At 44.7% G+C, this 26581-nt stretch overlaps 2 protein-coding genes across 2 annotated transcripts in view; one reads left to right on the top strand and one right to left on the bottom strand.

Moving 5' to 3' along the window:
• Positions 1 to 19559, top strand: part of Jam3 (junctional adhesion molecule 3) — a 60149-nt gene extending 40590 nt beyond the window's left edge. Inside the window, exons 2-9 of the mRNA XM_021206899.1 lie at positions 10688 to 10753; positions 11475 to 11588; positions 14953 to 15105; positions 15536 to 15738; positions 16763 to 16862; positions 17992 to 18121; positions 18200 to 18254; positions 18561 to 19559. Of these exons, the coding sequence (XP_021062558.1) occupies positions 10688 to 10753; positions 11475 to 11588; positions 14953 to 15105; positions 15536 to 15738; positions 16763 to 16862; positions 17992 to 18121; positions 18200 to 18254; positions 18561 to 18596 (857 nt within the window). The 3' untranslated portion in view covers positions 18597 to 19559. The remainder of the gene's footprint in view (positions 1 to 10687; positions 10754 to 11474; positions 11589 to 14952; positions 15106 to 15535; positions 15739 to 16762; positions 16863 to 17991; positions 18122 to 18199; positions 18255 to 18560) is intronic.
• A 2098-nt stretch (positions 19560 to 21657) lies between these two features.
• The window catches only part of Ncapd3 (non-SMC condensin II complex subunit D3), a 66348-nt gene continuing 61424 nt past the window's right edge, over positions 21658 to 26581 (bottom strand). Inside the window, exons 34-36 of the mRNA XM_021206582.2 lie at positions 22443 to 22514; positions 22290 to 22350; positions 21658 to 22215 (exon numbers count right to left, since the gene is read on the bottom strand). Coding sequence (XP_021062241.1) covers positions 22107 to 22215; positions 22290 to 22350; positions 22443 to 22514 — 242 coding nt within the window. The 3' untranslated portion in view covers positions 21658 to 22106. The remainder of the gene's footprint in view (positions 22216 to 22289; positions 22351 to 22442; positions 22515 to 26581) is intronic.

The raw sequence follows: 26581 nt of genomic DNA, 5'->3' as shown, positions 1-26581 counted from the left end.
GGATTTGTTTGGGATTTTGGTGGGAGTAGGTGAGGATTGGCTGGGATTTTGTTGGGAGTTGGTGAGGATTGGCTGGGATTTTGGTGGGAGTTGGTTGGGATTTTGGTGGGAGTAGGTGAAGATTGCCTGGAATTTCATTGGGAGTTGGTGAGGACTGGCTGGGATTTTGTTGGGAGTTGGTGAGGATTGGTTGGGAGTTCATTGGGAGTTCGTTGGGAGTTGGTGAGGATTGGCTGGGATTTTGGTGGGAGTTGGTGAGATTGGCTGGGATTTTGTTGGTTTGCTACTCTGTTGCCCTGGTCGGCCTGAATCTCATTGTGCAGCCCAGGTTGGGGTCAGACTTTTATCTTTCCTGCCTCAGTCTCTACAGTATGAGATCACAGGCTAGGAAAGTAGGCAGGCATATTTCAATTTTTCAGGTCAGTTCTCCAAATTGCTTTGTATTTTCATCGGCAGCCCAGGGGAAATCAAAAGTTTGATGTCTGTATCAACGGTTGTGGTCATTCTTTTTACTTTTGGCCATTCTTACAAGTGTGTATTGCTGTCTTACTGTGGTTTTAATTTGTAGCTCACTAATGATGTTGAGCATCTTGTGTGTATCATTTGTAAGATGTCTTGCACTTCATCTCTGTGGTTTTAAGAGTATAAGCAGCCGTAGGGTAATAAGCAAATGAAGAGTGTGACTGTATGCCAATGAAAGTGTATGTACTAAAGCCACAACAGGCAGCCAGCAGCTTGCATTCAGCCTGGGGATTGCACTTCACTATTTCCTGACGTGGATGATCATCCGTGTAAATAAAGACGCGCTGCCTTTGCCTTTCTCATTGTTTTAGGAGACAGTCTTTCTGAGTAGCCCTGGCTGGCCTGGAACTTAGAGATCCTCCTCCCCTGCTTCCTGCTGCCTCTTGGATTAGAGGTGCATACTGTATGGGTTTTTGTTGTCTAAGTGTTCATGCCTGGGTTCACTGGCTAGAACTTCCAATACAGTATTGAATGGAAATCATGAGACTAGATGTCTTTATTTTGTTCTTGTCTTAGTTAGGGTTTCCAAACCACCACATCTGATCTCAGGAAAAAGCATTCAGCATTTAATTAAAAATTTTTTTTTGATGAATGGATGCTAGGTTTTAGCAATCCTTTCTTCATCTATTGAAAATGTCTTCTTGCTGCTGTGTTTTTGCTTTTCCCTCCTGAGTGTGTCAGCCAATCAGCAGATGCTAACCCAACCTCACAGTTCTGTCCTATTTGGTCCTCCTGATGATGGCAAATTTTGGAATTTTTATACTTGTGTTCATAAAGAATATTGACTGTAGTTTTCTTATAAAATCTTTGGTGTTGATACCAGAGTCATGCTGCCCTCACAGAAGGCATAAGGTGGGAAATACTTCGTTGTTGTTGTTATTATTACTTAATGTTTTGGGGAATATAGAAACAATTTGCATTTTTACATTGAATTTTTAGTGTTCACTAGTGACGCTTGCTATAGCTGTGGTTTCTTTAAGGGGAGGCCTATTTTTTTACTTTTTACTTTTTTGGTTCTTCGAGACAGGGTTTCTCTGTGTAGCCCTGGCTGTCCTGGAACTCACTCTGTAGACCAGGCTGGCCTCGAACTCAGAAATCCTCCTGCCTCTGCCTCCTGAGTGCTGGGATTAAAGGCGTGCACCACTACTCCCTTAGTCATATTATTTGGTCTGACAACAGACTTTGTATGGCTTCACTATTTTTTTTTTAATTAGATATTTTCTTTATTTACATTTCAAATGTTATCCCCTTCCCTGGTTTCCCCTCTGAAAACCCTTTATCTCCTCCCCACTCCACCTGTGACTTCACTGTTAAAATTTGCAGTGACTGATGGTTATAACATGATCTGTCTTGGTGTGTGAATTTAAAAATATCAAGTAGATTAAGTTAGTTGGTAAATCTTTTTGCTTTACTAATTCCCTGCCTACTTGTTTTGTTAATTAAAAGAACTGTTGAAATTAGCAATAAAACTTTTTTTTTTTTTTGCAAATTTTGCATTAAATAAGGTGAATGACTCTTGGAATTTTATGTTCCCTTGAAGAGTGACATATCACTGTTAGATATCATTGTTTACCACCAACTTGGCTCTTTGTCCTTTGATTTTTTTTTAAATTATTTTTTATTTCTGTTTTTATTATTTTTTAATTTTCAAGACAGGGTTTCTCTGTGTTGTCCTGGAACTCAATCTGTAGAGCAGGCTAGCCCTGATCTTAGAGATCCACCAGTTTCTGCCTCCCCAGTGCTGGGATTAAAGGCGTATGCTTACTACCTCTCAGCTTTTTATAAAATTGAAAAAAAAACTCACTTATTTTATGTTTATGTGTGTGTGCTTGCAGGTTTTTTTAAAAAAAGATTTATTCATTTCATTTATATGAGTACACTGTTGCTGTCTTCAGACACCCCAGAAGAGGGCTTCAGATCCCATTACAGATGGTTGTGAGCCACCATGTGGTTGCTAGGATTTGAACTCAGGACCTCTGGCAGAGCAGTCAGTGCTCTTAACCGCTGAGCTATCTCTCTAGCTCACTTGCAGGATTTTGTAGGTACCATATGTATAGGAGTCCATGGAGTCTAGTCAGATCACCAGAACTGGAATTATAGGGGGACACTGTGTAGGTGCTGGGAATTGAACCCAGGTCCTCTGCAAGAGGAATAGATGCTCTTAACTGCTAAGCCATTCCACCAGCCCATTCTTTAACATTTTTGATATTTGTTTCTATGCAGTTTCTTACCTTTTGATACTACAAGGCTCATCCTAGGTGTTCTGTCGACAGAATCATCCATTTCTCCAGTGCGTCCTACGTCCTGTTACTGGAGAATGCTGTTTCGAATGCCACGATGCTTTTGCCTCAAGGGTCTCTATGGAACAGGGCTAGATGATACATGTACTTCTGCTGCCCTGTGCTGCTCACATGTCTGTGTCTGTGTCATTTGTGTACATTAAATAAAAAGTTTATGATGGCATCTCTTCTAATCCAGCTCAAAAACTTTGATTGCCCTTGCAAACTCCTTTCTTCTTGTAAGAAACTTGGTTCTCTATCTACAACATGATCTATGTTTTTGATTGTTACATATGTAAAGATTTTTTCCGTGTGAGTTGCTAACCCACATTACTGTTGGGAAAACTAGAGTGCAGTGTCTTCTCAGACACACTTGTCAGTAGTTCCCCCACTCCCAAGGGATCCCAGTGAATGAGGTTCTGGCATTTGTAACTGTTTCCCTTGTCACATTCTGTCCTCCAGCTTAGCTTCCTGAACACCCTAGCTGATTCTTTTATTAATTTTCTATACAATAAAGTTCACTCTTATGATCTTTAACTTTAACTTCTCCACAAATGCTTAGTCACGAGTTCACTGTTGCAACATTCTATAAATGCTTAGTCATGTGTTCCCTGTTGCAGCATCTTATAAATGCTTAGTCATGAGCTCTGTTGCAGTATCCTATAAATGCTTAGTCATGTGTTCCCTGTTGTAGCATTATACTCCAGGAATCCCATTATGTCATCCTTCCTGGCATCTTTTGATTTTTTTTCTTTTTTAATTAAAATAATTTATTTCATGGATAGTATATATGTTTAAGCTGAATCAACAGAGACAATGTCATGGTTATTTTTTCACAGTGGCTTTGGACATAAAAAGTATGTAGATTAGGCAAGACTAAAATTTTGAACGTTGATACCTGAAATCAACAAGAAGGAACTTAGCTAGAAAACCCTTGCTTTGTTTTCATTCTGGGCTGGAATGGTTACCTTCAGCGCTCTCAAGTTCTTACCCATGGCAAAGCCATTTAAAACAGACAAGTGGGGGCTACGGGGGGGGGGGCTGCTGCTTACTTAGCCTGGAGCCTGCCGCCATTAATACTTGTGAATCCCCTCGGAGCAGGGACCCAGCCTTCTGACTGTGTCGTGGGTTGCATTTTCTTTTCTACCTCTTTAAAAATATTTTTTTTTCATTCTTGCCTTTTTCTTGTATTTGTGAATTTATTTATTCAGTGAACTTTAGATATTTAGTCACGATTATATGTATGACATTTAAGTATAGTGGTTACTCCTAATTGTTTGTTCCCTTAAACTACACATAAAACTACAATGTTTATTTTGAATCATATTGACTACATTTATTTGTATACTATATTTGTATAATTTATACACTGAATATACCATGCATTTCTTTCATGCTTTCTTTCCGTTTGTGAGGCACGGTCTCAGTGCAGCGCAGACAGGTGTGTGACTTTTGCGTTCCCATCTTACCTCACAGGCTCTGCTCTCAGCTCACTCTGCCCAAGGTTGGAATTACAGGCACCCGACTGGCCACCTAGCTCATGGGGATATTTTTCTTATTCACTGAGGAGAAAAAAAAACAACTAAACTGCTTTATTTCTAAGTATATAACTCAGTAGCAATGAGTTAGAAAAGTCTTTCCTGTAATAGACAAATTCTTGGTAGTGTATATTCTTGTCCTATTTTGCTGGGACTTAGCTGAAGTTAAACTGTACACATGAGAATTGAACTTACTCTTTTTGGTTTTTTGTTTGTTTGTTTGTTTTTTCATAAAACCACTCTTAATTTTCCTGGTCCTTCAACATTTCAGTTACACAGGATGCTTTTAGACCATGCTTATTTTTCTTTTAACATATTAAAGCTGAAAGTTGTGTAGCTTGAATATGTTTCTTATTGGGATAAAGAAATCTCACCCCTTCTTTACAGTGATCCCAAGCATGAAGTGGCGACTCCATTTACATCTAAAGTCGGTCTGTCCTCCTCCCCTGCCCTCGACAGCAGCAGCTAAGGCTGTTTCTGTGTGTCTCCTCAGGCTGCAGAGCCAGAGAGGGCTTGGAGAGCGTAAGCAAGATGGAAGATTATTGCAGAGTTTATACAGTTGGAATACAAATATAACTTGGTATATATTTGAATCGAATTGAATATATTTCATTTGAATTAAATCGAGTAGATTCTTTGTAGACATAAGAGCACATATTCTTGTCTTGGAATTCTGATACCAGAATTTGTAATGACATGCAAGTAGTGTTTACAGGACCGGTTCACAGAGTCGCAGCAGGTAAGGTTTCCAGTCAGGTTAAGTGTTAGGGGTGATGTATTTGCAGATGAGATGTGTATATTTAGTCATCACCATTGTCATGCCTCAGTACCTCTAAGATGAGTTTCATGGAAGAGATGTCTCTCTGAGCTTTTGATTAGTGTGCTGTTAGCACCGATGATGCTGGGCTCCAACATGCTGACTACCCTCTCTCTCCTAAGTATGTTACCGCTCTATCCTCGGTTCAGCTAAAGCTGGGCTCTTGCGGGGATGCTGCCCAACTCACTTGTTGTTGTATAAACTTTTTGAATGATTAAAAAGGATGGAGGCCAACGATCAGTTACGAAGAGGCAGGCTAGTACTCGGGGGAGCCTTCCCTTCCCGTTTCCCCTTCTGCCTTTCTGCCTCCCAGCCCTGTCCTCAGGCCTGGAAGAGTGTTTGGTGCTGATGGAGTACTGAGGCCACATCACATTGGCTTAGTACTGAAGAGCGTGTGTAATGCGGGTACCCCGTTTTTTCTCCTGGTCTTTCCTCATAGAGTGAATGCACACAGAACTCCTCCCCTCTACAAATCCCAGACCTCTTTCAAGTGTGCAAAGCAACTTCTTAGAGAAAGGAGAGGAGTGTGTGTGTGTGTGCGTGCACGTGTCTGTGTGGTCACTTCTTCCAGGGCGGCTATTTCTTTACTCACCTTTGTCTCAGGCATTATTAGACAGTTTTACTATTTTGATATTAATCATATTTGTGCTTAAGAAATCTTTGGTGGAGCTGGAGAGAGGGCTCAGCAATTAGGAATGCAGACTGCTCCTATAGAGGACCTGAGTTTGACAGGCAGCACCCATATCAGGTGGCTCATAGGCACTGTTAACTCTAGCTGTAGGGGATCTGATGCTGTCCTTGGACTCAAAAGGCATCCTGTGCACCTTCCATCCCAATATATACACATAATTAAAAATAAAAGTATTTTTTTTAAAAATAAATCTTTGGTGTCTTGAGTTAGAATCAAATAGAAACAGCATCTCGTCTGACTTCCGGGATGTGGTGAGCTGTTGCACTGGCTCTGTGCTCTGAGAGTCCCCCAGAGAACTCTTCTGCGCATGTGTACAGTGTATGTGAACATAGGATGTCCTTTTAAGAAGTACCACAGGCAAAGCATTAGCACGTCAGCATTCTTCAGAGAAGCAGGTCTCCAGAGAAGAGGTATGCTAAGGAATTGTGTTGAGGTTATGAAAGCTGACTGTACATGTTAGGCATGTACAGTGTATCCCTGAGCCTGGTGACCCTGGAGAGACAGTGATGTCACCAGGCCCAAAGACATTTTGCTGAAGAACTTCCTCCACGGGGAGGACGCTCTTCAGTCTATTTAGATCTGCAGCCAATTTTAGGATAAGATCTAATGATACCAGAGAACCCAGAGTTCCACAGTTTAAATAGTAATGCTATGCAAAAGCACCCTCCACATTGACACATAAAATTAACCATTCAAGCCAGATTTATTTTTAATCCCATCTTGTTTGGCTCTTCCTTTCTTCTGTGTGTGGGTTTTTTTTTTCCTTCCCTTTTTCCTTCTTCTTTAAGATATGTTTTTTTTCTGTGTAGCCCTGGCTGTTTTGGAACTTGCTGTGTTTACCAGGCTGGCCTTGAACTCACAGCGATCCACCCACCTCTCTCCTGAATGCTGGAATTAAAGGTGTGTGCCACCACCCAGCTTTTTTTTTTTCTTTTTTAAAGAAAGTCAGGGTTTTGTTCTGTATCCCAAGCTGGCCTAAGACTTATATTCGTCCTGTCTTCTCACGTGTACTACTAGGTAGACATATACTTCATTTTAAAGGATCTGTTAGATTATATTGCCGTTTAGTTTGGCCTTGATCACATTGGTAGGTATAAGCAGGACTTCCTCCAGCTGTGCTGTGGTCTGTCAGAACCTGTTTTGAATGATTTATGTTCTGCTGTATGTGTGGATGGTTCTGGACAATAGCATTCTGTGTTCACTCTCCCTCAGTTCTTGCCCTTATTTGTTTTGTTTTGGTTTTTTGGGTTTTTTTGAGACAGGGTTTCTCTGCATAGCCCTGGCTGTCCTGGAACGAACTCTGTAGACCAGGCTGGCCTCGAACTCAGAAATCCGCCTGCCTCTGCCTCCCGAGTGCTGGGATTAAAGGCGTGCACCACCACGCCTGGCAATTCTTGCCCTTAAATTCCTGGAAAGTTGGCTAATATGCAGTGACATTGTTGAAATGATGCTTTATACTGAAATAGTTTTCTGTAAGGTGGCTTTTACTGAACAAGTACAAGCCAGTGTTTTGTTCTGAACAGCAAACATGCAGTTAATGTCCATGGATAAGCCTGTGTTGCTGCTTTATATTTAGACTTGAGCCCCAGTGGGCCAGCACAGTCCCACAGTGCTGTGTGCTGACGTGATATTCTCGGCTTGAGTCCTGCTTAGGGGAAAGTTTTCTTTTGAGCAGGAGACAAAGTGAACAGAGTGCCAGAAAGCTAAATATAAACCCTCTGAGAGCCAGTCACACATAAACTAGGCTTTAGCAACAACATATTGTAGGCTGAAATCATTTTAAAAGAAAAATTTTATCCTGGTTTATAGTAATTGGTATAAAGTGCAGTTAAGTAATTTTCCATGAGAAGCTAAGCTTGCTGATTGCTCTCCCAGCTGGCCCTGTAGGAAGATAAAGCCACTGTTACAGATAGAGACCCCTTCTCCCATTATTGTAGTGGGTTATTCATGAGTTAGTAGATCCAGTCTCCTGTTGGCATGGCTTTAATTTCAAAGAAAGATGAGAAAATGAAGGAATATGCATAGTTTGCACTGAGATGTGGAGCAGTCACCCTTGGAACTGAGTTCTCTCGAGTGCGTGACAGCCCTTAGAACATTCAGCCAGAGTGAGCGGACTGCAGAGCTCACCAGAGTGTGGACTGAAGCTCACGTCATTCCACAGTTCCACCCCTGTCATGGCTTAAGTCTGGGTTGGCCGCAGTATTTTATGTTACTGGCTGGTCTTGCTTGAGGCTGTAGAAGCATTTTATAGCCAGTCACTCTGGGGCAGTGGGAGGGAGCATGAGCGTCCCAGGCTGGGTGACAGACTGTTTCTGAGTGTCACTACAGATGGGGGCCTGGCTCCACTGAACGAGTTGCTGCTCAGGGCTTCCTGGGTAGCACCTCATGTAAAAACCTCCAGGCATGTTTGGCAAGACCTAAGGATGGACACATTCCATGCGTGAGCGTGAGGGGTGGGACCGTGGTCCTTGCCTTGAGCTATTTAGTTAGCATGGTGGCTTCACTGTGGCGTTTTCATCTGTGCATGCCAGTAGACTTTGCTCACACCTGTCCCTCCTCTGCCTCTGCCTCCCATCCCTGTCCACCCCCAGCAGTGCAAAAACATACCTTTCTGAGTCTGGCTTAGGGAAATGGTACTTTAAGCAAGTGAAGGATTGGCGTATTGCTTGCCTGCCATCCTGGCCCAAGACCCTGGCAGTCTCTAGGTCTCTCAACACTGAGGCGGAAGCTGCCTTCTTTCCACAGGTGCCTCAATTGTTCCCGGTAAGGAAAGGGAAGGGGAAACGGAGAACACAGTAGCTCTGGGTGCTGGCCACGAGGAAGGCCACGTGAACGTCAGAGCGACAGTGCTTCCTCTTGTGTCTTATCATCCTCATCTTGCCTGTTCCCTGCCCTCTCCCTTAACCCAGTTCCACAGTGTGATTGGGAGGAAGAAGTGTTGGGTTGCTGATGACCGTGCCAACTGCACATCACATCAAGACCTTTTTAAAGCCACTCCCTTGCAAACTTGTCTGAAAAGGGATTTTTGTAGAACAATGGGCTATCAATTTAGACTTCAGGGTCTGATTCATGTCTTCCTTTTAGTATAAAATCTCCATTATGTGGATCTGTTGCTGTCTCTTTTATTTCTGGGTAGATTTTTTTTTTAAGCATTGTTTCCTATAAGGAAATAAAATAAATCATGATGTAGGAATGATCAGTCCAAACTCCTGGGCTCGATTCTTGCCTGTGCCTGTTGGCAGTAGGCTCTGCCCCTGCCTGGGAAGTACATGCAGTCGTCTTTACATTCGAGAGCTCGGGAGGCCGAGTCAGTGCTGAGAATGTTGTTAGATAGTCCCAGTGATGCTCAGAGGTGCAGCTCATTAGAATCCCAGCAGCACGGTGTGCCTCCCTGCCCTACTCAGCCTGTCAAAGTACTGGGGGAGGGAGGGGCCCAGGGTTTGCTGGGTCTTTTCTCTACCATAAGCATCACTTTGCAGGTAGGATGATAACTTCCTTTAGCAGACTAGTTAGCTGATCTACAAGAAGCAAACCATTGTAGTTGGTGCCTGTCAAAACCATGCTGTCTGTAAGTGTAGGTCTCATTTCTGGTCTGTTTTCTCTGCACACTCCTGACTGGCTGCTGTATGTGACATCTTACAGGCTTTAGCTGGTGGGTTTTCATGTGACATTCCTTACCCTGACTACTGTTGTTCTCTCAGGGAAAGCACAAACTTGCCTTATGGGTATAACATCCAGGAGGGTGGGGTGCTGCTGATTCTTGGAGCTAGCTTCTTAACCAGAGGATATGAACACTCGGAAATGACATGAGGTTCTCAGCTTCGTTTGCTTTAATCAGCTATGCGGATGTCAATGTTTCTCTGCTCGCTCTCATTGTGCTACAAATAACCTGTGGTTGATGCATTGTAGGATGTGCTTGTGTGTGGACCATTTTAGCCTTTGGGAAGTAAGTAGCCAGATCACAGATAAGGGGTTTCCAGATATTTATTATCTCTCCCTAACTCCTATTTTTCGAGACAGGGTCTCACTTAGTAACCTTAATTGGCCCTGAATTTACTATATATCACTGGTGGTCCTGAGGCATATCAGAAAGCAGGCTGAGGAAGCCATGAGGAACAAGCCGGTAAACATCATTCTCCCATGGCTTCTGCTTCAGGTCCTGCCCGAGGTTCCTGCCTTGACTTCCCTCAGTGATGGAGTGTGAAGAGTTGTAAGAGAAAATCAATCCTTTCTTCCCAAGTTGCTTTTAGTCATGGTGCATTATCAGCAATAGAAACCCAACCTAAGACACTAAGTGCCATTTAAAAATAAAATATAGGCTAGAGAGATAATTTGGTCAATCGGGCGCTTGCCTTGAAAGCATTGAAGACCTTAGTTAGGTCTCTAGAGTTGTGTGAGATGCAGGTGTGGTGGCACACATCAGTCATCCAGTGCCGGCAGATCACTGAGGGCCACTGGCCAGACACTATCCTAATCTGGGATTCCAGACCCGTGAGAGACCCTGTCTCCGACAACATGCCTGTGAGCCTACCCAGGGTAGTGGTGGCACAGGCTACACCGAGGCCTCACTAGGACACACACAACAGTCACTCTGTTCAAAGCTTGCCGGGTCTTAGTTAGTGCTGCTCTTTGCTGCCATGAGTACTAATAACGGGTGTTTTTTTCTGCTTTCAAAGCTCTTCCCTTAAGTACTTTTAGAGTATGAGGAACAAAGCATCAACTTCTATTTGCCCTGTGTTGTGATGGACATCCACGTTTACATGGAAGGAAAAGTTGTGGTCTCCACCCAGAGTTTCTTGCTGTTTTGGGGCTGATTTTACTTTTGTTTTTATTCCTTTAGGCTGCATGATAGAGGCAGTGAATCTCAAATCCAGCAACCGAAACCCAGTGGTACATGAATTTGAAAGTAAGTACAGGAAACATGGAGAGGGATGGGGGCCCCCTAGTGGACACTGGGCAGCTCTGCAGCCAACCCACCACCTGTTCTATTGTGTTTATTGTATTGATATATTTATATATTTGTTTGTTAGAGATAGGATCTCACTGTGTAGCTCTGGCTGGCTTGGAATTCACTACAGAGGCAAGGCTGGCCTAGAACTCACAGAGGTCTGTCTATCTTTGCCTTCCAAGTGCTGGGATTAAAAGTGTGTACCACCACCACACCCAGTCTATTATCATCTGAAATATTTATTTGTGACTGTGTGCCTGTCTATGTACATGTCAGGAGGATACCGCAGAGATTGGAAGAGGTCCCTGGATCTCTACGAGATGGGGTATAGATAGCTGTGTGCTGGAAATTGAACTGCTATCTGGAAGAGCAGTAAGTGCTCTTAGCCACTGAGCCATCCCTCCAGCCCCTACTTCCCTGTATGGAATAGCCAAGAATGTTCAGGATGGCTCTTGTGTTGGGTAGGCTAGCAACACTCAGCAGGTTACATTGGCTGTCATCTGTTTCCTGCCTATCCTTGTATCTTTACAACAAAGAAAGCACATATAATAGATGCTGGTGTCTAAGGGAAGGTGTGTTCCCTGTAGTGAAATCCCTACTAATGTTTTTTTGGCAGAAACTCATCTTGGAGAGTTTAAGCTTATAAGTTTAAACTTACCTTTCTCCCATTGATCTCCAGGTGTGGAATTGTCTTGCATCATTACGGACTCACAGACAAGTGACCCTAGGATTGAATGGAAGAAAATCCAAGATGGCCAAACCACATATGTGTATTTTGACAACAAGATTCAAGGTATGAGCCCACTGTCCTCTGCACTACTCCTATTTTGTCTGCAGGTTGTGGAACTAATTTATTAATTTATTATTAATGAGTAACATTTTCCCCAGACTGCTAGCCTTCCCCTGTTGCTAGGACTGCTCTGACTTTCTGAGTTTATTGTTGGAGAAAATTTCAATTTTAGCATTGATATTTTGAGCCTGCCTGTACCTGTACAGTGCAGCTTCAACAAATCCCAGCTCCTTAGTAAGGACTTGGATCTCACAGGTTGCTTGAGAAATCACAGCAAACCATAGCCATGTTGTTATGGCCCATGACAGACATACTGTGAGGGAGTGCCCAGAGGGATTATCACAGCAGCATCACACAGGATTGAGCTCCACTGTGTCCAGGGTCAGGCTGGGGCCTCCCACACCGACCTGAAGCAGGACAGTATCTGGGGCAGTGGTAACATAAGCTACTGTGGGATGGCGAGGAGGAAGAGGAGGGGACTGAGAGCCAGGCATCGGGACATCGGCTGCAGAATGCTCAGGCAGTCTAAGATAGCAAGCGCTGCCAAGTGAGAGTTGTAATGGTAGGAAAGAATGCTACATACAGACACACAGAAGCTAGGGAGAGCTCAGCTCTGAGAAGAGCTGTCACCAAAGCCTGGCTGAGAGGGCAGTGAGGAAGACGGGAGATGCACGGGGTGTCAGGCCCAGCTGTCTGGACAGCAGACACTACCCATCAGAGGTGCTAGGAGAAGCGACAGACTGGAGGTGACCACAGCCCCAAGCAGGACCAGATCACATTGCCTTTGCAGAGTGTGATGGGAGGGCTTGCTCACAATGGCTGAGCTGAGGGATGGAGCTGGGGCAGGGAGAGGCAGAGTCGGGTGTTACTCCCTTCTAGCAGCGAGGGAAGAGAAAGAGGAGGTCTCGTGCAGGTACGTTCGGTTTTAGTGAAGTCATGGCTGTTGTGATCTGAGTTGTGCAGGTTTCAGTTGTTGCTCTTAAAAATAGTTTGTTGGCTTCAGCTGTAGCTCGGTGGTCCAGTGTTTACCTAGCATTCATGAAACTCTGAATTCAGTTCCTAGGACTGAGGGGGGGGGAACAAGGTCAAACCCCAACGACTTCCAAGGGCTGGATGTGTAGCTCAGCGGTCTAGAGCTCACACCTCTGGGGATCTGATACCTCCTGGCCTCCACAGGCCATGAACGCGTGCATGTGTGTGTAGATAAAACGCTCCTACACCAGGAATATAAATAAGGAAGTCTTTTTTAAAAAGACTCACTTATTAAAACTATAAAAACCTGATGATTTTTTGGAGGGGAGGCTGAGGCTGGAGGGATGATCGAATTAAGAGAGTACTGTTGCAGAGGACCAAGCTCAGTTCCTAGTACCCACTCCAGCAGCCTCTAACTCCAGCTCCTCCATGTCTGCAGGGGCTCTGCTCACACCTGCACAGACCTACACCCAATGCATAGAATAACAAATAGTAAAAATAAATCTGCTGGGGGTGGGTTTGGGTGGGGTGGGCAGAGTGATGGGCCACTGATCTGGTACATATGAGGCCCTGAATTATCACCCGCATCACTAGCAATTACAACTTTCTTTTTGTGAACATCAGAGGTTTTACCATAAAGGTTACCATAAAGGACATGAACCACAGAGAAGCAGGAGGGTGGAGGCAGGACTGGTGCTGTGCCCAAGACACCAGTTAAACCTGTTACCCCTGTTACCCCTGTTACTCCTATTACCCCTGTTACTCCTGTTACCCCTGTTACTCCTGTTACCCCTGTTACTCCTGTTACCCCTGTTACTCCTGTTACTCCTGTGACCCCTGTTACCCCTGTTACTCCTGTGACCCCTGTGACCCCTGTTACTCCTGTTACCCCTGTTACTCCTGTTACTCCTGTTACTCCTGTTACCCGTTACCCCTGTTACTCCTGTGACCCCTGTTACCCTTGTTACCCCTGTTACACATGTTACCCGTTATTCCTGTTACCCGTTACACTTGTTACCCCTGTTATTCCTGTTACCCTTGTTACTCCTGTTACCTGTTACACTTGTTACTCCTGTTACCCCGTTACTCCTGTTACACTTGTTACCCGTTACACTTGTTACCCCGTCACCATATTTTTAAAAAAATTTTTTAAATTTTATTTTATGTGTGTATTTTGCCTGCATACGTCTGTGCACTGTATCTGAATGCTGGGTGTGCAGAGGTGAGAAGAGGGCATTGGCTCCCATGGAATTGGAGTTATGTATGGTTGTGAACCCACATAGGTTGCTGGGAACCAAACCTGGATCCTCTGCAAAAGCAGTAACTGACTTAATCACTGGGTGAGCCACGTGCCCAGCCCTGTCTTCTCCATTTACGCTCACACTTCGGTGCTTCCACCATAGTCACACCCACACTTGTGATCGTCTGACCGTTATCTTAATAGTCTCAGAGGGTATAAGGTATCCAAGTGGAGTTTCACCTCTTCATGTGCAAAGTGAGCACTGTAGATTTTCTTGGGGGAAACCTGATCAACTGTTAGATGCATTTCCACTGTGTTGTAGATTCATACATTGCAGAGGCGAGTCCTTTTTCTGACATGGCTTGCAGAGTCTTCCCCGTGTAGATTGCCTTCTCGGCTGCTATGTCCTTTAAAGCACAGCCGTTGTTGACTTGACGGAATCTAGTATAACCCCCAGTTTTTGTGCTTGTGTCTTTGTTGTTGTATATAAGGAACCGTCACCGAAGCCACGGTCATGAAGATTATGCCTTCTGGAGAGATGGCTCAGTGCATAGGGCACTGGCTGCTTGTAGAGGACCTGGGTTTGATTCTTACACACACTAGGCATATATCTGCTGTACAGACATACATGCAGGCAAGACACTCATCCGTATAAAGGAAATAAATCTACAAACTTCTGCTAATATTGCCCAGGCTGGCCTCCAGCGTACTGGAGGCTAACCTCAAACTCAATTCCTATAAGCTTATAGTGTTGCCAATAAATGCCCAGCTCTTGTTCAACTCTTAGTGGGTTTTGTTGACTAGGGAGGCGGCCAGGGGTCAGCTTTCTTCTTTTTCATGTGGATAGCCACAACATCCTTTGTAGACTTTGTTTTTAAATATTTATTTGGTTTTCCTTTCTTAACCTTTCCTTTAATTATCTCCTCCTGGGAATAAGGAGAAATAAGGTTCCTGGCTTCATCCTAAATACCAGATATTAGTTTTGATGCTCAGGTTGCTCATGGGGAGAAGTCAGTGGCCTGGTCCCCATGAAGATCACGTCCTTCACACGGGGAGGGACAGGACAGATAGCACTGTGCAGTCTTCTTACTGGCCATCAAGTCCAGCCCCACAGTCTTCCAGTGTCTAGTATCTTGTGTCTTTTTTTTTTTATAGGAGACCTGGCAGGTCGCACAGATGTGTTTGGAAAAACTTCCCTGAGGATCTGGAATGTGACACGGTCAGATTCAGCCATCTATCGCTGTGAGGTCGTTGCTCTAAGTGACCGAAAAGAAGTTGATGAGATTACCATTGAGCTAATTGTGCAAGGTAGGCCCCATTACTGTGTAGCATCTCTACTGGCCAGCCATTTGAGTCAGTCCTTAGCTCTAGAATAAGAGACTAGCTCATATTTCGATTCATTCCTCCAGGGCTGCGTTCCTGGGGCTATCTGCAGTTTGGAAGGGGAGCCAGTGAGGCTGTCTAGAGCTGGGTTGGGAAGATCAGAACACGTACCTGCTGTGTTCCTTACCGGCCTTAGGGATCTGCCTTTGCAGCCTCCTTTTCAGCTTACTCCTGAAGGTGGAAGAACTGGAGACTGTGAGATTGGAAATAAGGGCTGGAATGAACTCAGAGTGAGCAGGGTGCAAGGTGCAGGCAGTGGATGGGCTGTGGTCTTCGGAGCTGCTTTATTACACTAGGTTTTGGTGTGATGGGCTTGTGCTGAGATTTTAAACACCAATCCGTATTTTGCCTTCAGTGAAGCCAGTGACCCCTGTCTGCAGAGTTCCAGCCGCTGTGCCTGTAGGCAAGAAGGCAACACTGCAGTGCCAAGAGAGCGAGGGCTATCCTCGGCCTCACTACAGCTGGTACCGCAATGATGTGCCACTGCCTACAGATTCCAGAGCCAATCCCAGGTTCCAGAATTCCTCTTTCCACGTGAACTCGGAGACAGGCACTCTGGTAAGATCCCTTCCAAGGTGAGGAAGCAGATGCGTTTGTTGGAACCTAGGATGCCTGAAAGGAGAGCCAGGGAGGCTCCTTTTCAAGGCAGAGGCAAAACCTAGAACATCAGAAACACCATAGGAAAGGTGGCTTTGGCTTTTCTATAAACAAGCGTTAAGGGGTAAAACAAAATGGAAACCTGTCCATCTGGATGAGACCAGGGGGCAGGTAAACAAGTGAGTTCACGATATTAGAATCCTAGTTTGAATAATCAACGGAACATATACATCATGTGAAGGAAATATGCTTACTGGGCAGATGTTTGATATTAAGCCATTATCAACAGAATTGTGATTATAGTTCTTAAGTCCTTATCATAAAGAGATATATACGTATGGATTAAACACATCTTGAATTTGCTTCAGAATAACTCCTGGTGCCTGGTGGTGGTTGGTATCACATGCCTTTAGTCCCAGCACTCAGGAGGCAGGTGGATTTCTGTGAGTTTGAGGCCATTCTGGTCTACAGAGTGAGTTTCAGGTCAGCCAAGGCTATACAGATAAACTGTCTCAAAACAACAACCAAACAACAACAACAAAAACCAAAAGGCTAACCAAAAGGAGGTCACATGGGAGAGAAAGAAAATGCAACAGCATGCCTTGGCCCTGTGTAAAGGACATGCTGGCTTTGAGGCACTTCAGCAGGGAGAGTGGCGTCCTGGTTTGTGAAATACACAACTGCAGGGAGTAGTGGGGTGAACCGTGACTCGTTCTATGGTATTGGTATTTGCCTAAGGAGAGCTGCTAGGATCTCTTGGACTTCAGAGGGACAGTGAAGTGGGCTGCTTGCGGCCTAGCTTTGCCCAGCTCTCTCTGCATCCTTGTGAAGCTCTGATGCGGGAGGGAAATGGTGAGGACAGTAGAGCTGCTGATGAGCGGACTGCTTTGTGGCTTCAGTGGGGCATCGGTGTGGTATCAGCCTTGATGTCTGTCACTCAGTTTGCCCTGTTGAGTGAAGTAACACTTTGTCATTTCTGAAACAGGTTTTCAATGCTGTCCACAAGGATGACTCTGGGCAGTACTACTGCATTGCTTCCAATGACGCAGGTGCAGCCAGGTGTGAGGGGCAGGACATGGAAGTCTGTGAGTCACTCGAAAAGATTACACTGAAGACGAAAATGAATAGAACATTTAAGTTGAATGTTAGCTCTGCAGCTGAGAGGGGACTCATCAGATCCTCTGGGAGCCTGATGGGAGTATAAAAGAGCATGAGGTCTAAATGAGAAGATCCTCAAACCAGCCTCCTGGGGGCTTGGGTGTTGGGAACATGTTGGCATAGAACTTGCACCAGGTGTAATACATTTTTTTGGTAAATGATTGAAGCATCAAAAACAGTTGCATAGGGAGCCCTGATGGGCCTCTGGGAATCTAGCCAGTTAGAGTAGCTATTTTTGCAGGGAACTCAAAAGCCTCATGCTTTTCTCCTGTGATGTCATCATGAGGTAGCTGGCTCATGGGGAGGTGTTGGGAGGAAGTAGATAGGGTGAGCTAAGCTACTGGGGACTTCTTCCATTCTCAGTTGTGGTCACTCCAGAGCAGTGTTTCCCTAGCCTGTTGCCTACACCGTGCAGGGATCACTGGAACTTGCCACAAGTGTCTGTGTCCATGTCGCATTCTAATGCATGTCATCGGTCCAGTTTGGGGAATTACTTTAGGGTAATTCACTGCTGTAGGAAGGTGTGCATAGAGGGAGAAAAACCATTAGAGCCTCTGCCTGGAAGAGTGCAGGGGGTTATACGAGAGCCAAGGACAGGCAGCAGCTGAAGTGGAAGGTCAAGTTTGCATTTAATGGTTTTTACGGCTAAGATTTGAAGCTTTCTTTTCCTCATCTCCAGCAAAATCGGGCTGTATAAATTAGGAAGGTTACTTTCCTTAGGGCTCCCGGCTCTTGATGCTATATATAAATATAGCCATTTCTCCATGAATAATATTTACAAGACTTTAAAGCCTTTTATATACTGGTAAGCATCTCTCAGTGGCTTTGAGTGTAACTGCTTTTGAACCATCTACATCCCAGTATGTTTTATGGTATCAGGGGTCATGGTAGCCTGTATTTTCTCATCCAGAGAGATGTTAATGGGTCAGTTTCCTTTTCTGGCTAGAGTAGGCATGAGTAGACAGAGGGGTCAGCACAGGGGTTGGAAAGGTAAGCTACCGGGGCCAAGGTCTTTTGATGGACCACACCATCTCTGTCTACAACCTTTTTCTACAGATGATTTGAACATTGCTGGGATTATTGGGGGAGTCCTTGTTGTCCTTATTGTTCTTGCTGTGATTACGATGGGCATCTGCTGTGCGTACAGACGAGGCTGCTTCCTCAGCAGTAAACAAGATGGAGAAAGGTACGCCTGCCTTGTTTGAGGTTCAGACTTGTATTAGCCGTGTAGCTGCACCACTGAGCTGTCCTCTTGTGTTCACAGTTATAAGAGCCCAGGGAAGCATGACAGTGTCAACTACATCAGGACGAGTGAGGAGGTAAGAGCAGAAACCCTAGTGGTCTGTCTACCAGGGAAACGACTTACTGCTTGGAAACTCAGTGGCTCTCAGGGTTTGGGGATTACAGTGTACTCCTGACCTTCTTGGCCCCCATGGTAACTCCTTCCTCACCAGCTCATGAGTGCTAATAGAGGTTACTGCTGAAGAGCAAGGGTTTAGTTCATCTCTCAGTTTTGCTCCTGGTTTCATTTTTAGGGGACAAGATTAGCTTACATTTGATTTGACCAGTGTATGTCAAATACCACCCTACAAAGCCCGAGTTGATTCTTTGTGCTGCCTTTGCAGGGTGACTTCAGACACAAATCGTCCTTTGTTATCTGAAACCTGTCGGCTGGGAGAGCACGTGCAAGTACCTCTATTGGAAGCTGGTCACGGGCTGCTGTGAGCCCAGAGCTCCTGAACAAAGCCAGACGCGCAGAAGCTTTTTGTTTTGGCCAAAGTTGATGATTCCTTCCTTATTCTTTAACAAGCCACAAGAATAAAAGCCTCCTGAAGATGGCCGGAGACAGACTGTTGCTAGCCTGACCTCATTATGGGCATTAGGGTGATCTTCAAGGCCTTTCTGGTCACAGTTCTACCATGCAGGGCAATTTGGACTGTTTTTGCCCCAGGCTGTGTAGCTGCCAGGCAGGACAACACTGGCGGAGAGAGGTTGAGGCGCTGGGCTGCAGCAGCAGTGTCACCTAATGCCTGTGACAGTGCCCCAGGAAGGTTTTCAGGCAGTGCCTTGCTCCCTGGACCCTGACCCACCGTGTTGCCTCTGTCGATTGGCCAGTATTGTCATTTCCATCCTGGAGAATCTGTTTGGAATCAGCATTTTATAAAAAACCCAAATCAGAAAGGTGAAATTGCTTGCTGGGAAGAGGGCTCTGACCCCGGAACTCTCCTTCCTAAGATGCCAGGAGTTAGGAGAACCTCTGTCTTAAGCTAAGTCTGAAATGGTACTGAAGTCTCCTTTTCTATTGGTCTTGCTTATTTTATAAAAATTTAACATTCTAAATTTTGCTAGAGATGTATTTTGATTATTGAAAATTTCTATATAAACTGTAAATATGTTGCCATACAGTGTTTCAAAACTTATTTTTTTAAGAGTTCAACTTAAGGTAGAAGGCTTGGGCTGCTAGTATTTAATTGGAAAATACCAGAAATAAAGTCTTTTAAGGAGTTTTCTTAAGGAGGCTGGCTGAATATCCTTTGTTCAAAAGAAGTTTTAGCATTTTTCCTAAGAAAGCTTACTCTGTCTGACTACTGTTGCTTAGGAAACCATTAAAGAATTCCAATCTAGTCATGTTTGTATCTTTTTTTTTTAATCAAGAAACTTTGGGAACTCCTGGGCTAGTTTTGAATGGCCTCATCCTGTAGTCTTTTAAGATTTCCTCTTCCTAGAGAGGCCCTGTGCAGTCCTAGTTGGATGGTCCTGGGGTTAGCTCATGGTTACTAACTTGGGTGGGATGGAATGTCCACTTAAACCTGCCCAGCCTACATCTCACCTGATTAAAGTGGTCACTAGTGGTCTCCTGGGCTGGTCTCACGCAGGAGGCTGAGGAAGGCTGGTGGCCAGTGGCTCCTGTCTTTGAGTGCCCTATGACAGAAACCCAGTCTGTTTTGGGTAGCTTATAAGACAAAGCCAGTGCACTTATAAAAACCATTTTAAATATTTGTTTAGTTGGTAAGTGTACCCAAGACCAAAGGCAATTTTGAAACTGAACGTGTTTAAAAAGAAGATTCTTTGTTGTGATGAAAAGTCCCAACACTGCAAGCCGTCTCCTCCGTGACAGGCCGCTGTGTTCTGCACAGCTCTCTGAAGAAAAGTACAGCCAGGGGATAAAGCCCAAGGGTGAGCAGAGTGCTGTCTGACCAAAAGCATCTTCTCATTTTTATTGTAAATCTTTTATCTGAGACACTGCTTGCTTTATGGGACATTGGAAACCCCATTCCAAAAGCCTTTGTTCTTCAAGAACAGATGCTCTTGGTCTCAAACACTAGCATGCTAGACTCACGGTATGAAGTGGTTAGAAGCCAGGGGCATCTAAAGGAGTCCCTGATTCTCCCTCGCACCTACAGGGTGGTTTTTAGAGACATTAGACACTTTGTCATCTTAATTTCTTTATACTTCCAACTTTTTTTTTTGACTTCCTTTCTTCATTGAGGCACACTGTTTTTCTTATGTTGAAGGCTAAATGCGAAGATGGTAGCAGGAACGGCCTGGCAGTGTTTCTGTGCCTGCCCAGGGGTGCCTGGGCTCTCTTGCCTTTGTATCTTGGATACTGTCTCTATCTTCCTCTCAGGAGAAGAGGACAGCTGCCATTCTAGTGGGGTGGTGGGCTACGTACTACACTGGCCTTCCAGTGGCTATATTGTCCCCTCTTTTACTCCTCTATGCCCTAAAGCCTTTCATAGTGCCATGAGAACTAAGTTTGACAAAGCAACATGTGAGCTTGGAAAGCAGTGGCCTGTGACTGCACAGACATGAACAGACAGTACTTACTTACTGAACAGTGGGAATGTGACTGTTGGCCATATTGTTGAAGTTGTTCATAGCTGTTAAAGACGTGTCCTAACACACAATTTGGTTAAATGTTAAAAAGACAAAACAAGCTGGGTGTGGTGGCGTACACCTTTAATCCCAGCACTCGGGAGGCAGAGGCAGGCGGATTTCTGAGTTCGAGGCCAGCCTGGTCTACAAAGTGAGTTCCAGGACAGCCAGGGCTACACAGAGAAACCCTGTCTGGAAAAACAAAAACAAACAAAAAACCAAAATGAAAACATTTTCTTTCTAGAGGTTTGCCCTGCATTCTTAGCATTTGGTTATACACATACTCTTCACACTAAGGAAATCAGCACCTGTACTGCAGCCAAGGTTGTTCACTCAAGAGCAGCTGTGACACTGGAGCCACCAACTGTCAGAGCTTCTTTCTGACAGAGTACAGGGACCAGTAGTAGAGGGCTTGCCTAGGCGTGCGTGGTCCTGGGTTAGCACAGGGTAGGAGGAGGGTATGGTGGAGCATGCCTGTTGTCCCTGTTACTCGGAAGGCTGAGTCCAGTTCAACCTGCTGAGCAATACATGAGATGCTTGTCTCCTAAAAGGTCAACCCTTCAGGTTCCTCAGCAGTCTCACCCATCAGTAACACTGTTCTGTCTAAGGCTCAAGAAGCCATGCCATCATAAGCAGTTACCTACCTGGTACACAGAGATACAAAGTTTCTATATGGGAACTAGGGCAGGTGGGCAGATGAACTAAACCCTTACATACTTTATGCAGTGTTAAGCAGACCATCAATAAAGCCTTGCTCCAAAGCCAGAAAAATTATAATAAATGCTAGATTATATTTATATTTGACATTTATTACTTTGTTTTAGAAAGACTGTATACTTCTTTTAATAAAAATTTGTAATTATAAATAATAGAAAAATATTTCAAATTTTTGCCATTAGCTAAGGGGACATATCTATTATACTGAAGTCACACAAGCTATAGACACTTGAGTTACACAGAAGAAAGCTGGTTTCTAAAACTGTGTTCCTTAAAAGACCATATTGGAACTTATCACAGAAGGTTTGACACTCAGAGTATCACAGTATTAAATAGCTTAATGTTATTGTGAGAAAGTCTAAATACATCATTTCTCTATTTACAAATCTCAACTATAATGATAGAAAGAGAAATAAAAATAGGAAGGTTGGTTAGACAAACACAAGCTGCATAAAGACGCACTGATGTCCTAGGCAGGATATGGCAGTGCGCAGGTACATGTCTCCCACACCCACGTGGGTGCAGGCCACACCACCCTTTCCCCTTCCATCTATGAGATGCACATATTCCCACAGGTCTCAGTTGGCTGTCTTCAGGGGGGTCTTACGAAGAGACCTCCGGCTGGATCTTGGGTTGTTGTGATTCCTGGCTGGAGACTTTACATTCCACTGTGGAGACTGTGGAGGTCTGGGGAAGGAACCATACAGTCAACAACTCAATCAGAAAACAGCTCGACCAGAAAGCCCACCCCCAAAACTTACCTTTTATCAAGCAGTGATAAACATAAAATGTCATCTCCTTGTCCCAGAGCTTCGAGTTTCTCTGAAAAGAAGTCAAACATGAAGAAATTTATTTTTTTTTTCAGAATTTCAGAGGCAGTAGTTGTGCTGACCAGAAGAAAACCCAGAACTTACCTTTGGTAAAAAAAGTTGCTGGTGTCCCTATGTAACTGACCCCTGCTCCAAATGTGACTTCACTGATGGAATCTGAAGAAAGGGAGAACAGTGGTAATAAAACTCCTGTGGAAGTTTGCTATGGGCTCTCTCTGGTCTTTACTGCTAGCCCCTAGGTGACTCACAAAGATTCATCAGAAGCTTGAGTTTGTCTCACGACTTACTGTAGACACTTGCACTGCAGCCTGTTTTCACACTGTCGTGTCTTCTGCCTCCGTGGAAGTGACCTACATTTCCTATTACTTCTCACCTAAGCAGCACACCTACTCTATGTCCGTACTTACACCCCATTGTGTTTCTTCTTTGTCCATATATGTTGGAAGGGTTGATATGTGGTTCTCTAAGGCTTTAACTGGCCAGAACCTCGGGCTACCACCCTGTCCCTGGTGCCACACTTCTCCCTTGTCTCCACCCTTTCTCACTGTAAGTATCTCAGTCCTCTCAGCCCTTCCTTACTCTTGACCTTTTGTGGTATGTTCTGACCTTTAAGGCCCAGCCAAATCCACCAGGGTACACTGGGACTGTATTCTGCCTCTTTCAGCAGCAGCCATTCAAGTCATTCGTGGTCAGTTTATACAAAATGCGAAGTGTTTTTAACACAGTGTCTGATACAGGTAAATGGCAAGGAAATAATTTATTAGCTATAATTCCTTATGTCATGATGGAGCCATGCTAATTAAAAGGACAGGTAAGGATAGTGTCTTGGTTAGGTACCTTGATTAGGCTCTGTCCATCAAGGAGACCCTAAAATCTATCACTTTGAGCTAGCCTAACCCATCTCTATAAACACAAAAGAGATTTCACAAACATGGTGTAATCTACTTGTGCCCACCAGGCATATATGGCTGGCCCTTCTTCAGCGGTCCTAGCCTGTCATATCTGTGTGCTCATTCAACTGCTCTGTCATCTCTACCTGCCCCATCCCAGAATCCTACAGCTACAGCCTTGGTGTTGGCTGTTAAACACGCCACACAGGAGCAGAGCCTGGGTTCACATGCTACATCCCTATGGGCACATGTGTGAGGTTGGCTCCAGAGCCACATTTCCCACACTGTCCTCGTGAGGAGCACACAATGATCCATCATGGGTGCAAACATGCCAACCTCCACTGCAGAGCTGCACCACAGCAGCAACTTGGACTCTGTTCAAGCAGTGTGCACGAGGCTGCTTGGTTTTGTCCCTGGAGGCTCTACTGACACTGGTGCAGGAATCTCCCTCTCACATGCACACTGACTCTCCCAGCTGCAAGCCTCTAAGCATCCTGGGTGGTTCTTACCCTTCTAGTGCACTCTGCTCACAATCAAAGGCAGAATGAATAAGCAGGAAAATAATTTTATTCACATTAGCCAAAAACAAAAACTAGGAATATTTAATGGGAGGCTGGGGGGCACCTACAAGGAGGCAGGGGGAATGACTGCCATAAAATACTGAAGGAAAAAAATGTCAGATGATAAAGACTTCCTGTGTGGGATGAAGAGATGGCTGGCTCAGCTAATTAAAGGTTAGACTCATGACCAAAATGATAGGACTTCCCATGTTTACGGATTACCAGAAGTCACATTATAAAAATGGATGGAACAACAAAATAAATACAAATTCAGTGACTCTTTACCAAAATTCCATTGATATTTGCAGAAACAAACAAAAAAGATTCTAAGATTCATATGGAAGAAGAAAAGACTCCCGAACTGCCAAAGTAAAGGCGAGGAGAGCACAAGCTGGAGTGTCTATCAGCAGGGCCTGACTTCAATTACCCCACACAAGCCAGCGCAGCGGCAGGGCCACAGCTCAGCTCAGCAGAAGACCCAACATCAACCTGGACACCTGATTTTCAACAAAGGCTCTTTAAAGTGAAGGGAAGAAATCACCACCTTCAACAAGGAGGTGGCTCACGGCAAGAGGATCTGCCTATAGAACAACAATAGACTAAACTCCTCTGGAAACAGAACACAGGTCTCTGTGTAAGATTCTGAAATGGCTAGAGGAGACACCAGGGGTGGTGGAATTTCAAGATACAACATGAGCAATGATGTTCTGAATAGGATTCCAGGAACACAAGAAATAGTGAGACCTGAGGAATGGGATCGAATGAAACCACAAAGTTAAATCCAGCAAAGCAGATCACAGAGTAAAGACGAGACAGACTGAAATATGTGTCAGTTGTTCCTCTGATGATATTAATATCCACAGCATATAAAGAAATAAACACCAATGGACAAATTCCAGTGGATAAATGGGCACATTAACTGACTAAGTTCTCAAAGTACACACAGCCAATATATATACATGGTAGAAATGTGCTCAGCCATCAGGGAAATGGGAATGAAAACCGAGAGGAGATCAGGTATCCGCCTCATTGGAAGGGACAGCTCCCACCAAGCAATGGGTAGCCGTGATCATGCTGACACAGCACCGCATGCTCTGAGCGTTCATTCTCCCAGGAAGCAGAGGACGGGCTCTTAAAGCATTCCTTCCTGGTTCAAAATATAGATGGGCAGAAATTGCATCAACAGCCAGAGAAAGAACAAGTAGTGTCACGACCCAGTGACACCCGAGTTTGATTTTCCATCAAAGCCAAGTCCTTACATGCAAATTAAAGCAGCATTAGTGCACCATGCCAGATTTCACTGCTAAGCAACACATGCTGCCAGGAAACCAAGTGAAGAGTGAGATCAGAGACTCATGGGATACGCAGGCTGAAGTGAAGTCCATGTGTTCTGCTTCTACAGCATATGGTACCTAACTGCCAAAATAGAAGTACTTGGTTATCCTGAGCCAGAACACTTGTCATAAACCTCTCGGAAAGAGGACGACAATTTTACATGTCTAATGTCATACCTGCTGGTATCCAATAAGCCAAAGTTACTGTCTTACTGTCAAAAACTACCATGATCCAGTTATCTAAGGAAATGCAGGGTGGGAATTATGTTCATTTGTGATTTGCCTTAAAAGGTGGTCCTGTATGACAATTAGGTATAGCCTCTTAAATACCGTGGGACACCACAGCACCATAAGTTAACAAAATGGCATGTAGCCAGGATCCAGGTGGTTTGGTGGGAAAGCACGTGGGCTCAAGGCATGAGATCGCTGCAGAGTGGAGGCTCTGTTCTCATCTCCCAGTCACGGGAACCAAGCTGACACAGAAGCTGAGAGGAGCCCTAAGGCCGCCGCCTGGTGGTTTTGAACAGGGCTCTGGGACATATATCCAGGTGCTCTGTGACCAGCCTCATGAAGACAGGAGTAAAGCACCTTGCGAAAACCATCGGGGACGGAAAGGACCAAGTCTCAGGTGTGGGGTGCAATGCGAAGAGGCCTGGGGCCTTTCAGCAGGAAGAAGCAAGGAGAGGGGCATTCAGAGAGCAAGGGCCTCAGCCAAGGAAGAGTGGTTTGACACAGGCACACACTCGTGCACAGCCAGGGCAGGGAAGGAGGGCACATTCTCTAGGTAGGTGCTCAACTCCAGAGTACGCATGGCAGTCAGCAGTGGTCTCAATAGTACAAGCTGAACAACAACGCTAATCGTAAAAAGTGGAAGTCAGAAATGACCTAAAATCTGAATTATTTTCATTGCAATAATTTGATATCAAGTCAAAGTAGAGAATTCTACACTGACCTCACATGATGGTGACAGTTAAAACACAGGTACACTGTATTTATTGTCTAAAATTATTCCAGGCTATCCATTTGGGGGGTGCTTATGTAGTGTGTTGGCCTAATGTTGCTCATATTCTAATGCTAATTTAGGGCCCCCCAAGACTGGTGTCCTGGAGGAGAGAATTCACAGGTAAGACACTGAATAACCCTGCCCCCGGTTAATTTGATTGGTGAATAAAGATGCCAACAGCCAATAGCTGGGCACAAGAGAAATAGGTAGAGTTGAGTTTTGGCAGGCTTAGAGAAATGAAGTGGAGGGAGAAGAGGGAGGGAGAAGAAGGAAAGAGAAGGCATGGAAGAACTAGCGGGAGGGGAGGGAGGAAGGGAGGGAGGGAAAGAGAGGGAGGGAGGGAGAGAGAGAGAGAGAGAGAGAGAGAGAGAGAGAGAGAGAGAGCATGAGGGAGCATGGGGTAGGAATAAAGAAGACATGGCCCTGTGGGCTGGCC

Source organism: Mus pahari, chromosome 10 (assembly GCF_900095145.1).
Source record: "Mus pahari chromosome 10, PAHARI_EIJ_v1.1, whole genome shotgun sequence".
Classification (NCBI taxonomy): Eukaryota; Metazoa; Chordata; class Mammalia; order Rodentia; family Muridae; genus Mus; species Mus pahari.
Note: the sequence above shows the minus strand (reverse complement) of the source record. Positions and strands in the feature narration are given on the sequence as shown.